Below are 17,342 nucleotides of genomic sequence, written 5' to 3' on the forward strand. Positions count from 1 at the left end.
GATAGTAAATAAATTAATTTTGTCCATTTGATTAAAAATATAATTCCTTCTCAGTAAAGTTTTATTTTAAACAAATGAAAAATGTATTAGCTATTTAAAGAAAGAAATAGAAAACAATTCTACGAAGAACAGAGATCGATCGAATCGATCTGAAACCTCGAAATTTATTACCCATTTCTGACACAATTTTAATAACACTTACCTTACTTGTCATAAAAAAATATGTTTTGGAGAGAAAATGTGTAAAATCTTAACATTGGTGTATCCTTTTTTGACAGTACATAAATTATTTCAGTAGCATTCCTTATGTCTTCGTAAAGTTAATTACCTAAATTACCAAGCATTTCATGCCTTAAGTAAAAGCCTTCAAACGTAGAGAAGAACATGCATACAACTCCGTTGCATTGGTGTATTTTATTTTAATATTTTATCTACAGTTAATAAGAGCAGAGGTTGTCAGCTCAAAAATTCTGTGATCATAATTTTCACATATTTCCATAATTAAAGGAAATGAAAGAAGAATATGACATTACTAATATTGATTGGAAAACACAAGACCTGTTACATAGAAAATGACTTTTTTCTTTGCATGTTATTGTGCAATAAGTGTGAACAAAATAAGTGCTAACGATGTTTCTGTTTTACAACTGGAATAAGAGAGTAGAAGTGAAATATTTAGTTTTTGATGCTTTTATCATGTGAAATGACAGAGTAAACTTTTTGATTTAAAGCATTGTAAATAGAGTTGAATACCTCTGCTCCTTCACCTACCTGTAAGGGACTACTTGGATCAGAAGGAAACATGTACCTGTAGACATTATTCCGGAAGTCATTATAACTGCTATACATGATTAGACCTCCCATTGATACGCTTAATGAAAAGAACATCTGTCCCGCTGCTGCTCGCCATACCTGCAACAATAAGGGTTCACAAATAACGACTCAGTGAGTAATTGAGTAAAATTTGTTTTCAAACGAGGGACAGGAAACCAATTAAAGAATATTATCTCACAATATCTTGTGTAATTTAGTCAATATTTCGGCTAACCTTGAACATGAAGATAGGATGAAGTGGTTTTGAAAATCTTGAGGAAAAATGGGCATCGACTATCTTAAAACTGTACTTTAAAAGTTGTTGTAATCTAAAAATCGCTTCTATTAAACTGACGATTACAGATTGAGCATTTCATTTTTTTTTCTTTATTGCCTACATTGTAGCTATCCAAAAGTGATATTCATTTTTTGTCTAAATTTCCTTGGTCGATATTCAATTTTGGATCTTTGTTTTAATGCAAGTAAATTCGAAAACTCCATTTTCAGTGTTATTTTCTGAAGAATGTAGAATCCTGACTTTTGCACGATTATTGTTTGTTGTCCTGAAATATTTAGGAAGACCTGATATATTTTTGCCTTTTATTTTCTTCTTCATTAGTGTGTTCATTGATCGTGACTTAATATCAATTTTTGTTTTGTATATATAAGATTCATTATATTCACGACTGCGTCGTGTAATCTTGATGAAGATAAAACATTCATGCAATAGCTTTTGCAATCAATAATATCTCTAGATTATTAGGAGTAGACTAATGTCATTTTAAAAGTATTTCTATGCAATATATATCCTAATTTTCGAGTTATTCTTGGATAAAAAGGATTGAAATCCAAATTTTCGAATGATTTCAGGTGACAACAGTTTAGTTGTTTATTGTTGATTGTAAATAGTATTTTAGTATCCTATTTTTCCAACAATCCATTCTTTATTCCTAAATAGGCTAAATATTCAATTTTACAACAAATCATTCTGATCGCAGGAAAATTTGATAACCCTATGGAAGAAAAAGAAATTCACACATTTAATTTCTTTATTAGTAAGTGCGTTGAGGCAATATGAATATATTTCTCAGTGCAGTAGCTTTCCTGTAAGTTTTGTACCGAATTTATTGTTTTTCCGGTTGATGGTAAGTACTAAACTGAGATAGAACAATTATTTTCGTTTTCAGTTTGCAAAAGTTTAATCTAGGGTTGATCATGTTAAGCTTACTAAACAGAAAATCCAGTTCTTTATCCGTGTACTGTGTATTGTATAATGTCCAAAATATGTCTCCGCTCAAAAATACTGAAGGAAAGAACAATATGATTCTCAAATTTAATCTGTCGGAGGCCGAGGCCTTTTAAGTCATACAAAGTGTGTTTATAAATGTACTACCATGAGCAAAATAAATGACGCGTCTCTTTATTCTGAAGTTCTTTGAAAATATCTCCATTTTCTTTATATGTTCGAAATTTCGGAAGGTTTCCCCAGCAGGACAGGTTAATAACAAACCCGTTTTTAATATTTGTGTTAGATATTAGCTTAAAATAAATAAATTAGAAGCAAAAAACATTAAATCGACAGAAATCTCGAGAATTACCAACTCTGCTAAAGTGGGAAATTTTCAAGAACGCGAGGGAATTCTGCAGTTCAACACGAAGCAGCGACATCTATGTCATTGAGAGAGACGTGGATTAGATCTACAAACGAAACTTTTAACGCAACATTTCTAATGTGTCTTATTACATGCATTATCAGCGAACTCCAAATACATGAATCTATGCTAAGTATTAACGTATAGATAGAGCAAATAGTGGAAATTACCTATGGAAAAAGACGAATTCTTAGCACAATCGTAATGAAAAATCGTCTTTACCGTAGAACAGGTTCAGTTCACGTAAGGAAACAAGTAGCTCAGTTGGTTAAAGCAACTAGTCTGTATGCCGAAGGTATTGGGTTCGAACCCCATGGAAGTGCCGTTGTAATTTTTATTACTGTGGTTATTTTATTTATTTTTTATGTGGGAAAAAATCAAATTGTAACATATGTGTAAAACTCATGACGATAGCAAAAAAAAAAAAAAAAAAAAAAAGCCGTTCTCGCACTTGCATTAGTGTCTCTAATTTTTGTTTGCAAACAGTTTCGTAATAATTTCCCCTGTGCTCACTACTCACTACATGCTCACTGGTGCATAACGAATGTTTTCCAGTAAATGTTAATTCTAATTTGGAGAATTTTATAAAGTTTCACAATGTTTCTCGCTTGATAGTCTTCTATCTACTTTTTTGGACACTTTGATAACAGATTTCCCTATTAAATGTTTAATTTCCCCTATATATATTTAATTACAGAAAAGTTTTACATGTATTTGTCTTAAATTGAAATTGTTTTGAATTTACCACATGAGGTAAGTAGCCCGAAGGAGGAGAACTGAAGTAACTGATATTCTACGTAAACGCAACCTATTGTAGAATTATTATGCTTCTTAACTTCAGCACATAATCTTTACGTTGGTCAGACAGAGAAAACCCCTGTTTTTTCCTCTCCTATGACCACTCATCTTAAAGCTCTACATATAATGATTCGTGTCACATAATTTCGGCTCTCCAAAGACATTTATTATTATTATTATTATTATTATTATTATTATTATTATTATTATTATTATTATTATTAATATTATTCCTGAATATGCCACCCTTACATAATGTAACTTTAGATATCTTGGTTTAAGTGCTTTCTTTAGTAATAATTTGAGCAACCATGTAACAAAATTTAAAATGTATGAGGGGGCACGAAGTTTTATTCCCCCCTCTCTTTTCAGCACCGTCCCAACAGAAAGTATATAATTTCTGACAAGCAGAGTAGACAAAATGAATAAGAAATATATTTAAAGTAACCTTTCCTCCTTCGTGAATGGAATATCACGTAACATTTTTTATTCTACTGAAGACGACCCTAGGCCGTTATGGTTAGGTAACAAAAGTTGCTGTGACCAACTGAGTTTCGATTTCTTACGCGAAAGAAGTCTGTTATATTACGAGGCATGCTTTTCATTAGCAAAACTGTTCGAAGTAATACGAACATGGCTCAAGAACAGAGACGGAACTGAATTACCACTCGATTGACCTTGAGGCCAAATCATCAAAGAGTAGCTATAAACGTAAGTTCAGCATGCATTTCTGTGGAGTTCTGTTCAGTATTCCTATCTGCCAATCACGCTTGTTTGTAAGAGTAATAATTTACAAACCTAACCTTTCGATAGAGCACAATAGCAAAAGAATAAAAGGGAAGGAATTCTTGCCCTTGTGAACGTTGGATACCACCATGTGCAATAAAACTGTCGCGTCTCCTTGAAGTGATATTTTATCGAAAATAACTCTTTTCCCCTTATATATCCGAAGTTTTTGAGGGTTTCAAAATGAGGAAACGTTACTGACAAACAAGGACGCATTTAGGGGTGGGTACAGGGGGTCCGGACCCCTTCTGAAATCCCAACTTTTCTGTAAATTTAGCCTAATTTTTGGGATTATCTTTTAAAATTTTATTATAATTTATCCTAATATTGAAATCGGGCCCCTTCCGAAATAAATTACTGTATACGTGCCTGCTGACAATTTTCAATATATTCGTTAAATAATAAAGTAAAATAATTAAATTAGGAGCAAAAAGCTTCAACACGGGCTAACTTTTGTCCACTGCCAATATTGTTAGAAGGGATATTAATAGCAAAAACTGCTAGTCAATGCTGAACCTTGAAACTTCACCCCGAACAGCAAGCCTATTATTGAGAACTACATATGAAACATTTTATCAAAACTTATCTAGCTTTTATCTGGCATGAAATTATTATATACACTAAAATGCACTATCCTAAAATGTGTATCTAAACTTTGCTCTACGTATCTACGAAGCAATGAAAATTTTTATCGAAATATTTGGGCAGGAAACTCTAACAGCCAGCCATTTTATTTAAATCGTAATAAACCCTGTAACCGTGCGTTAACGCGAAGACAAAGCTTGGTCCATTGGTAATGTGTTGGAAGAATGAAAACTCAATGTTCGTAGGTTCGAATTTATCCACTCACCAGAACATTTTATTCTTATGTGTAACGATGAAATAAGAAAGAAAAAATGTATAACCGTTAAGACAAAACTACAACCAAGTCTGAAGAGAACAATACTAAAATAGTAACACAATGACGTCAACCAAGAATTATTTCATGTAGCGTTTGGACGAAATTACAACTGTCAACAATTGCAAAAGTAAAAACAGGCTGATAGGCGTAATGTAGTCTAGACTTCTGAATGCATTTACTTCCTCAAAACTTCCGTCTCGTCATTGGTATGCCGTTAGTCATGGTAAAACCTTTCAATTGGAAGTGAAATGACAAACTAAAACAGTTTTAAATCAATAAATGTCTATGTGTAAAAGTAGGTGTCTCTTATCTGTAGTTCTGAGTTCCTTTTACTTTGAAGTGACAAATGAGAGAAGAAATTATGGCGATCGAAAAAAAAATCAAATTTGAGATTTCAACGAATTTACACGTATTATAGCCCCTAATACCGAAAAAGTTATTTTTTGATACATGTCCACCTGTTCGTCCGTCCGTTCGCTACACTTTTCTGTGCACTCGCCTAGAGGCCAACCGTTCAACTTATCTGCACCAAATTTTAGTTTAAGATTTTCATAGTATTTCCTGTAGTTTCTTTTATTTCCCTCCTACTCCCAAAACATGGGTAGTTTCCTGTACGATGAAAATAGAAAAAATATATTTTCTAATAACTGGCTCTAACGATCTTGTTTTCTTTCTTTTTTTATAAATCAATATTTAATTAGCAACCCTATTTTGTGGTATAAGGCATTTATCTGAGAAAAATTTACAAGGGGTAGTTTATACTTAGGGGTGAGTTTTTTCTCAGTGATTTTCTCAAAATGGACTCAAGTGTTTTCGTTCATATTTCATAAATAAATATTTCATTAATAACTTAACAATATGGCATAAATAACTCGTTTGTCCTAAAAAAAAATGCGAGGGGTAGTTTATTCTTGGTGGAGTGTGTTGTCTGGGTGATTTTCTCAAAAATGACTCAAAAGAGTTTATTCGTATTTCAAAAATACATATTTCGTTAATAACCGAACAATATGGCAAAACTCGTTTGTCCTGAAAAAAAATATACGAGGCAGGTTTACTCTTGGGGGTGTTTTTCCTCCACGGTTTTCTCTAAAATGAATCAAGCAATTTTGTTCGTACTCAGAAATAAATATTTCATTAAAAACCTAATAATATGGAAAAACTCGCTTGCCCTGAAAGAATCCTCAAGAGATAGTTTATTCGGGGAGTTATTTTTCCCTCACGATTTTCTCAAAACTTACGTGGACAATTTTATTGATAATTCATAAATAAATATTTCATTAATAACCCTATATTTTAGTATAAGTCATTTCTATGAAAAACAATTACGACGGATAGATTATTTTGGGGGTCAAGGTTTTTCCCAACAATTTTCTCGAACGACAGGCGATTTTGTTCAAATTTCGCAAATAAATATTTCATTAATAAGCAAAAGTATATCTTAACTCATTGTTCGAAACAATTCACAAGAGGTAGGTTACTTCTGACGTGTTCTTTTTGAACGACTTTCTCGAAAATGACTCATTTGATTTTTTCATATTTCATAAACAATTATTGCATTAATTGTTCTATTATGTGTCTAATGAAAATGTGCTCAAAGTGTGAGTTAGTTTTGTAGTGTGGCGATTTTCTTCAATCGAAGTTTTTTATACGATAATCTGACATTCGATATATTTGAATAATACGATATTTTTTTTCGTATTATCCAAATACACACTTCAGTAACAACTGCGGCCTAACACAGTTAAGAAATTGAATTGAAAAAGTTCAGTGCGGTGGCCCTGTAATTGAATATTTTTTGGTAAACACCCTAGCTTTTTGTGGTAAACTCAGGCTTTTCTTTTTCGAGCGACAAAAGAGAGAAGAAAATATGGTGATTGTGAAAATAGTATATCAAATTCAGATTTCAACGGATTTACATACTTCATGGCGTCTACATACCGGAAATGTGATTTTTCGATACCCGTCCTTCCGGTCCGTCCGTTCGGTACACTTTTCCGTGCACTCGCCTAGAGGCCATACCGTTCAACGTATCTACACCAAATTTTAAACTTAGGGTTTACATAGTATTCCTACAGGAGATTTTCCCATTTTTTCCCTACCGCCTAAAATAAGTGTGGTTTACTAACAGCCGAAAATGGAAAAAAGCTATTTTCTCCAAAATGGTTTTAACAATTTTGTTTATTTTTCATTAATCAATATTTAATTAACAACCCTATATTGCAGTATCAGATATTTCTCTTAGAAAAATTTACGAGGGGTAGTTTATTCTTGGAGGTGACTTTTTCTCGACGATGTTCTCAGAAAGGACACTGGCAAATTTTGTACACACTTCATAAACAAATATTTAACCTTGCAGCATGGTATAAGTCAATTGACCTGTAGTAGCTTATTCTTGGAGTTGAATTTATTTCCAGTGAGTTTCTCAAACACGACCAGTTGGCAACACTGTATCTCGACAACGAAGCTGAACTCGAAAACTGCAAGAGGGCTATTTGTCTCCTTTTGATGTCAGGAATCATCTCCCGAAGTTTGTGGACATCTTTCAGGTTCACCCTTAATGAAGCTTCTTTTCGAAAAGTTAACTATTAACTTTAGACATTGTTTATTTAAAAAAAAAAAATCACAAATGCCGTTATTAATTTTAAGGCAGAGAGCTACTTTTGAGAGAATAGATCTTTAAAAATAATTTTAAAACTTAGACTTTTGTTTTCGAGACATTGCAGACAAGACGAGACATTTTAAAAGCTATCTCGTGTCCAAAACATTTGTTACGTCTTCTTTTGGATGTCACAAAGCGCGTCTCGTCTCTTTCTCGAGACATGTCTTATCTCGTGCGCATTCGTTAACACTTGGGAAGGATTATCTTTCTACTCAAAGCATTGTTTTTATAATGGTTGCATATTTATGATAATTGCCGTCAACATAAATTACAGTTCTTTCAGTTGAATTAATTGTTTATTATTATTATTGAAATTAAAATTAAATGGAATATCTAGTTTAACGTTGCACGATTATGCACCTACGCTAAGGGAGAATGATGATGAATGAAATGATGAAATGAAGAAAGTGGGAGGAAAATGGAAAATTCCAAGAAAACCCATACCCATGCACACGGTATTTGTCTACCTCAAATTTCACTTGGCGCGAAGTGGAGTCGAGCCACAGACCCCATGAATGCTCTATTATTATTATTATTATTATTATTATTATTATTATTATTATTATTATTATTATTATTATTATTATTATTATTATTATTAATATAATAATAATAATAATAATAATAATAATAATAATAATAATAATAATAATAATAATAATAATAATAATAATAATAATTGAAGTGAGCTTAACGAGTTTCAACCGTCCGACTCAACCAATGTTTGGGTGCCTGTTCGTTCGTCTACTCCATGACAACTTTTCATAAAAGACATTTCCTTTTAATGAAACTAGTAAGTGCCTTTTAGCTTTGAGAAGTAACTATGCTTGGAATTTGAAATCTGTAAAATATAAGAGGTAAAATTAGCCAAATGGTCCAAGTTTACACTAATGTATACAAAACAATTTTGCAATATCAATTACGTGAATCTTGTCCCATAAAGAAGCCGAAACCCCTACACCAAAGAGCCCTCCGAGATTTGATAATTGTCCACAAGGACTGAAATTGTCATTTGAAGCCAAGACTTTAATATGAAGCCAATAATTTCTTTAAAATAGACGAAAAATTCGAAAGTTATAAGCATTTTCATATTTTTGCCTTTTCCCATAATGGAGCCGTAGCACACTATACTGATGAGCCCCCCCGACTCCAGGATTTGATCATTCTCCATCGGACTGAAATTGCCATTTGGAACCAACACTTTAATACGAAGCCCAACAATTCTTTAAAATAGACGAAAAATTCGAACGTTAGAAACATTTTAATATTTTTGCCTTTTCTCATAAGGGGCCCGTATTAGCCTACACTGAAGAGCCCCACGAGATTTGATCCTTGACCACTGGGACTGAAATTTTCATTTGAAACCAAAACTTTAATATGAAACCAAAAATTAAACTTTTACATCAATTTAAACTGACTGGGTTCCAGTTTACCCCACTATTATGTTTAGTTTAGTAAAGTGGTAATTTGTGACAGCTTCACATCATCAAAAGAATCTTTCACTACCCTCCCTCCCAGAAGTTTGTGCTGGATCCGCCACTGGATTCAATAGACATTTTTCCTATTCTTTTTATCACCTTGTTGGGGCTCCCTCGTACAAATAAAAAAGCGGTAATATTACAATCAAGGGGCGCTATATATTAGGTATTTCTTTAGTTACCTACCCCTAACCGCACAGGGCCATCTTTGGTAGAATAAAAAAATGCTACGTGATATTTCAATCATGAAAGGGGAGAGGATGCTGTAAATATATTTCTTATTCATTTTGTCTACCCTGCTTATGAGAAATTACTTTCTGTTGGAAGGGTACTGAAATGAGAGGGGCAAAATAAAACGCCGTACCCCCTCCTACATAATTGTTCAAATAATTACTAAAGAAAGCACTTTAGACTAAGATATCTAAGATTTAAACTAAGAAACTAAGATATCCTTACATTATGTAAGGATGGCATATTCAGGATTATTATTATTATTATTATTATTATTATTATTATTATTATTATTATTATTATTATTATTATTATTATTATTATTATTATTATTATTATTATTATTATTATATGAATGTTTTTGGAGCACCGAAATTTTGTGAGACGAACAATGGAATGTCGAGGTTTAAGATGGGTGGTCATAGGGAGGAAAAACCAGAATTTTTTTCTGTCTGACTCTCTAACGTGAAGATTATGTACTGATGGCAAGAAGTATCATCATTCTACAATAGGTAGCTTTTACGTAGAATATCAATTACTTGAGTTTTCCTCCTTCGAGCTACTTATCTCATGTGGTAAATTCAAAACAATTTCAATTTAATACAAATACATTGTAAAACTTTTCCGTAATTAAACATCTAGGGAAAATTAAACATTTAATAGGGAAATCTGTTATCAAAATATCCAAACAAGTAGATAGAAGACTATCTAGTGAGAAATATTGTGAAACTTTATAAAATTCTCCAAATTAGGATTAACATTTACTGGGAAACAACGCGCCAGCGAGCATTACGTATAGTGAGCAGTGAGCACAGGGGAAATAATTACTAACCTTTTTGCAAACAAAATTAAGGATGCTAATGCAAGTGCGACAACGACATTTTTTATTTTTTTGGTATCGTCATGAATTTTACACATATGTTACAATTTGATTCTTTCCCACATAAAAAATAAATAAAATAACCATAATAATAAAAATGACAACATCACTTCCATCTGGATTCGAACCCGCTACCTTCGGCATACAGACTAGTTGCTTTAACCAACTGAGCTATTTGTTTTGTCACGTGAACTGACCCTGTTCTACGGTAAAGACGATTTTTCATTACGGTCGCGCTACCAATTCGTCCTTTTCCATAGACCATTTCCACTTTTGCTCTATGTTTACGTTAATACTTGGCATATATTCATATATTTGGAGTTTGCAGATAATGCACGAAATAAGACATATCAGAAATATTTCGTTAAAAGTTTCGTTTGTAGATTTTATCTACATTTCTCTCAGTGACATAGATGTCGCTGCTTCGTGTTGAACTGCAGAATTCCCTCGCGTTCTTGAAAATTTCCCACTTTAGCAGAGTTGGTAATTCTCGAGATTTCTGTCGATTTAATGTTTTTTGCTTCTAATTTCTTTATTTTAAGCTAATATCTAACACAAATATTAAAAACGGGTTTGTTATTAACCTGTCCTGCTGGGGAAACCTTCCGAAATTTCGAACATATAAAGAAAATGGAGATATTTTCAAAAAAAATTCAAAATAAAGAGACGCGTCATTTATTTTGCTCATGGTAGTACCTCTTATTTGCTTAAAAAATATCTTAAGTTACTTTGATCAACGACGGAGTTCTGTAGATCGTTAGATTGATTGCGTAAAGGCAGGAATTTTTTTTCGTATATTTAGAAATACTGGGAATTCTTTAATGAAGTGTTATTCTTGTTCAGAATAAGAGACAGGTTTTATTCGGAAACTTGCTTAAAAGTTTCCGAGAAGCATATTCATAGTAAGGGATATATTTGTTATCTATAAAATAACACTGCTATGTTTTTCCAGTTAAATATCTATATTGAAGTATAGTCAAATTAGTAAACTCAATAAGAGAAAGTCTGCCCTTAAGCGTATTGGTAGGTATTAGTAATACAACGCAGTATATAGTAATAAAATTTAGTTAGGTACAAATGAAAGAAATAAAATCTTTAAGTTTTATATCCCATGGTTATGCTGTTTTACGAGTGCTTAAATTGAAACTAGACTTCAAATAAGCAGCATCATCGAAAATAGAAATACTGGGAATGTTACTCAAATGAAAGCAGATAGATCTGGAATCGGACGGCGCTCCGTCTAAAATTATCTAAAAATGAAAATGAGAGTTTTCAGAATAACTGATGAGAGATTATTGGGAAAGGGGGTGGAAAGGAAGGAATTCTGATGTCATAGCACCTATCGATTCTCCATGGTCTCTACTTGGCTCCTCGTTGTCCCCTCTGATCTTCTCCAACCACGAAGACGTGTCGGTTCCAATATGTCTGCTTAAATTTAGCCTAAAGTTGGCTACTTCTCAGACTCCCGATGCAGCTCGTGAAATAGGAGCTACACTGACAGACCGTTTGCAAGAACAGAAGTCTGTCTTACTAATTACAAACAAATTCTCTCTCTCTCTCTCTCTCTCTCTCTCTCTCTCTCTCTCTCCACTGGGCTAGTACCTCCTGAAGACAGAAACAGTAGGTCGATGATCTACCGGAAGACTGACTGTTCGCGACTAATCTCCTCTACAAATTCACTCCCTGCTTCCAGGTTGACTTGGTTTTCTAAGACCGAAATTTTCCTGGTGATGTTGCTGACTCGGCCACGTGTTGTCAGACACTGGATGTCAGAAATGGTTGGTTAATCGAGAAAGGGACTTTCTCAACTTTATTACATTAAAAATATACATTGACACAGTTAACATTACATAAGCGTAAACAAATACTTCTTCAATACTGCAAGAAAATCATCAAAATACGGAAGAAAACAAAACCTGAATTCTCAGACGAGAATGAACCCACTACTAAGAACTGTCCTTCCGTGTGTTTGTTATTCTCAATGTAAACAAAATAGCTTTATGTAATTAAAAAAAAAAAAAAAACTATCACAACATTAATGGCAGTTCCTCATGATTAAAGTTTCTCAGTCCTCAATCAATCAATAGTTCGATGGTTAATACCAATCAATTAGTAATAAATACTGATCTCTTTACAGCTGTATAAGCTGAAGGAGACGGTGATGAGTAGAATAAATGGAATGGTGGAATGAATAAACTACAAGAAAACGGAGGAACCCGAGAAAATCCATACGGTCTTTCCACCATTCCACCACAAAGACGACTTCACGCAGCCGGAGATCGCACCGGGGACCACTTGCACCAGAGGTAAACGCTCTACTATTGAGCCATCTCAGCTTCTTTAATTTGGTAGAATTACTAATAAATTATTAATACTGAGTAATTTTAGTGATGAATAAGAACTTTTTACTTTCATAGATATAATCAGAACTTTAATTTAGCCTGTTTAACTTTGTGGTCTCTATCTAATTAAAAGATTTCGTGGTTAACAAACTGAATCAATTACACATTTGTTTCCAGTTTCCAAAACAGATAATTAGGAGAAATTAGTTTAATGTTTTAAAATTCGGTTGAGTTTTTTTTTTTTAAATCCTTTTATAATTTGGAGAGAAGAGATTCATTTTTGTCATTTGTAACTTCTGTTTTTGTTCTTCAAAGTGTTACGTTTACATTTGTCTCTATTAAAAGAAACATATTTTCTTTGTTTCTTCTTATTGGAATCTACGAATAGTCTTAAAGAATTCTTTCAACAGACAATACAACAGAAACAGAGTGCCATTCATACAACGGTAATGTCTATAACATACCGATACTTACAGTTTGTTGTCTGTTAAAAGTTTACTCTCAAAACGATTTAGGACTATGTTCATTAGAAGTAGAGCAAGGGGGCTTCTCATCGCCACACCATCACGTTTGGTGCTAACACTTGTCTTTAAATTGAAAATTGTTAGTGTGAAGTCCAAATGTGATTTGTTGTCTTGATTAGATAAGTGTTAGTAGTCAGACAAGTCTTGACTACTCTAAATTGGCAGATGTACAATTGTTTATAAGTATATGATGTCAAATTAAGCTAATAACTGCACATACTTTTGTATTAATAAATTCGCTATAGTCCATTGCGAATTTGTTATTTCTTCTGCTGTGTTTCTTACATGTTTTTTAAAACATAATTTCTAATTTAGAAAAAAAAATATTCAGGAAGTTAAAATCCTGATATGTCTAATTAGGGGCTTGAGATTTATGAACTTTCGGTAACCTGTAGATATAGAAAGTTCCCTGACAGTAACCGTCAGTATTCTTTCTTATTGATCAATGAACAATAACAACATACAATCACTTGTACTTTTTATAAAATTTTATTCTAGTAATCTATCTACTACAATTAATATACTGGTTTTCTTTGTCAATGTTTATGCAAAATAGCTAATTACTACTAACGAAATTTTTAAAATCGACAATTAATTTTGGAACTTAAGAGTGTCATCTTCTCCTTGCAGAGTTAAACAAGTGTATATACACATGTGTCAAGTGTGTATACATATAATTAGCTCCGACTGGTCACGAAATCATACTTAAATTGAGCTTGTACATTTTTTTCTGCAGTGTTGGAATCTGCTATTGGAGGGAAGTCAACTGATGAAGCAACTAAACTTAAAATTACATTTAAACATATCTTGAATTGTGTTGGAAACTATACATCTGATAATGTAATAACAATATTTAATGTTTTTCTTTCGTACGGGTTCCTATGGATTGTTGAATTGTATCTACATAGAATTCCCTTGCACCTATAGGACTTTCCCTTGTACATTTCTAGTCACAAAAACCTAGACTGCCTTCAAGAGACTAAATCCGGAAAAAATGGCCCTAAAATCCCTAAGAATTTCCTTTATGTCTGGCTCATTTTCCTTAATTTTTGCTACAAAGTAGACAGGGGTGGAAATTAAATTATAAGATCATATTACATATGAAAATTTCGTTGTAGATAAACAAAATAGTTATAATACAGGAGATTATGGTAATTTTAAGTAGCAAATTTGATACAATATTTATATTTTTAATTTAAAAGATTATAAAAGAGATGGATGTTGAGGAAATATAACTACAAATATATTATAATGGTTAACCATCTGCTCCACGCGACTTGCTGATTGTTTTACTGACAATTCTAGTGTCTCCAAAACATATCTTTGTCTGGTTACCTCTCTTGAAGCGAAAACTAAGGAATAATTTATGGAAAACTCATCGAAATCAGCAAGGTAAAAGCAAGAATATTTGAAAGTCCTGTTGTTTCCTGGTATAAGATGTGATTCATCCGACCCGTCTTTTGCATTGGAGGTTAAGAGAAAATTGGTCCTTGATTTTAGAAAATTGAAGGTTAAAAAAATCACATTTTTTTGTAATGCCAGTATTACAAACTAGCAGAAAATAAACCAAAACATGAATAATTGTTTCTATGCATAAGGCAAGGTACGATATCTTTTTAAGGAAATCAGATAAAGACTTTTGGACTTTTCTGCAAAATCCTTCAGCAAGCAGCGTTGGAATTAGAATTAAAAATACACACACAAACACAATGAAAAGAATTTTTAAAATTATGAATCTTTATAAAAAATGAATGTTTTGTTTGTCACATCTATCTTTGGTACGTGGGGTCCCTTGACTTTATGATGTACAAACACTATGTGCGTGGATGTTCTCGGAGTTATCTCGTTTCCTCCTACTTTCTTCATTCCACCATTATCTTCTATCTCATTATCACGTCTTCTTTATCCTCGGTGCATAATCATAGGACGTTAAACTAAACAAAAATGTTCTTCTATTTTAAAATTAGACACCCAATAAACTATTTTAAGCTAAACTTCATGTCAATTCTACCTTTTGCAAACTTGAATATTTAAACTGTAAGAATAATGCTGATATTTCATTATGTTAAAACAACTTACGCATTTTAAATCAATAGTATCCGATGACTGAAAGAAAGATAGAATTCTTTTAACAGCATTCCTTATTAGAAGTTCAGTAGCTTATATTTATGTATACTTATATCACTTTGTATTTAATAACGATCCCACTTGTGAGCTCCCTCGTGCCTAAGCGATTAGCGTAAGCGCCTTTGGCGTGGGAAACCTGGGTTCGATTCCAGTTGGGAGCTCATGTGGTTCGGATCCCACGTTAAGCTGTAGGTCCACGTCTTATATAGCCTCGCTCCTGAAAGGGATACTAAACTGAAGACCAAGTCAAATCAACGATCTCACATGCGCCCATGAAAACAAATAAGAAAGTTTGCACGTTTGCTTCTCGTACCCTTGCCTTTCTGGTTAAGACCAATATTAAACTAAAACCCACAATTGCATTCGTGTTTAGCTCTACAGTTACCTTTATTTGTTTAATTGTCTCAGACTGATGCATCTACATGATATTTTCTTTATATTGCACAACTTAATTCAATGCATAAGCCTGTATGATCCAAAATATAATTTGCAATCCCGAGATCATCCGAACTTAATGTTTTAACGTTCTTTCATTAATTCTTTAACATTCTTTTTCTGCTATGAAATTATTTTCCCATCTTCCCATTATCTTCTCAGACAACATTGCTTTCAATGCAGATATATCTTTCCTCTTTTAAATACAATAAAACTCTGGGACATGTGTTCGCCTATTTTTAGTGAGGAGTTTATATGTCGAGTTTTATCTCTCTAACTTCAGAGATTTATGTGATACTCTATTCCGGGTAAAACATTTGAATAACCTTTTCACGTTCACCTCCCTTAGCATGCGTATTTTCAAAAAAATCCGTTCTTATTTATTGCTCTCGTAATAAGAGGATTTTTTTGTCCAAGTCTTACGTTTCTACATATTTTTAGTGAATCGCTTTTATTTTTCCAATTAACCGTACATATTATTCTCGTACATATTATTCCTTTCCCCTTCAACAAGTGGGATTTTCGAAAACGTTGAAATACGTGTTTCCTTTATTTTTAATTAAGAGATTATATAACAAATTTCATACCTTCGAATTCTCACATTAAGCATTTTCTGAATAAATAATGGAAATAGAAATCAGCCCCTTAAGCTTTACAGAAGCAAAATTTTCCCAGACGCTGAAATACGTATTTAATTTTTATTTAAGAGTTTATATATACATATTTTCATATCTCAAACGTAAGCAAATCCTTACATGGGCACTTTCTCAATAAGGAGAGAAAATTTAGATTTTATACAATAGAGACTAGTTTTCCTTCTTAGGTGCGAAATTTTCGAAAACGCTGAAATATGTTTTCACTTATTTTTATATGAATTTATATACCGAATTTCACATCTTTAACTTAAACGAGCCCTCACATTGGACAATTTCTAAAAAAAAGAAAGGGAAATTTAAATCTTATAGAATTGATCCCAGTTTTCCCTCTTAGGAGCGGAAGTTTCAAAAACACTGAAATATGTGTTCCTTTTTTATATATAAGAGTTTACAAACCGAGCTTCTCATCTCCAACTTAGCCTAAATAAATTCCCACATTCCGTATTGGTAAATAAATAAAGGGAAATTTCAATATCATAGAAATTGGCCCTGCTGCCCCTCTTGGGGGCAGAGTTTTCGAAAATACTGAAACACGTATTTCATTATTCTTATTTAAGAACTTATAAACTGAATTTCACTCTCACACTTAAGCAAATCCTCACACTCAGCACTTTCTGAATAAATGAATGGAAATTTCAATATGAACGAAATTGTCCTCTCTTCCCAATTTAGAAGCAAAATTTTCAAAAACACTGAAACACGTATTCTCTTATGTTTACTTAAGAGTTTATATATTGAATTCTACATCTTCATTTTAAAAGACAAATGGCGTTCCCCATTAGCGGTAAAATTCAATCGTTCTTAATAATGCCCCAAACTCCTATAACATATTCCGTTATCCAAACTTCTAAAAAGAACAACGATTTAGACTAACACTAATCATATACGTCAGAGTGTAACTGTATGTACAACACTTGAACTATCCGATATATGGCTTCAGTTGTACTTTTAGGTTAAGTCCATTTTTACATCGTTTTATTTTAACACTCAATACTGTTTTACAATTATTTATATTAAGACACACTCACTCTTCACAATAAATCTAATAGATACAAAACAT

General features: G+C 32.6%; 1 protein-coding gene across 1 annotated transcript in view; it reads right to left on the reverse strand.

Moving 5' to 3' along the window:
- The window catches only part of LOC145690531 (sodium-dependent proline transporter-like), a 527,499-nt gene that overhangs the window by 51,144 nt on the left and 459,013 nt on the right, over positions 1-17,342 (reverse strand). The window contains exon 9 of the mRNA XM_081765492.1: positions 809-912. Coding sequence (XP_081621618.1) covers positions 809-912 — 104 coding nt within the window. The remainder of the gene's footprint in view (positions 1-808; positions 913-17,342) is intronic.

Source organism: Thermobia domestica, chromosome 7 (genome assembly GCF_964235325.1).
Source record: "Thermobia domestica chromosome 7, izTheDome1.hap1.1, whole genome shotgun sequence".
NCBI lineage: Eukaryota > Metazoa > Arthropoda > Insecta > Zygentoma > Lepismatidae > Thermobia > Thermobia domestica.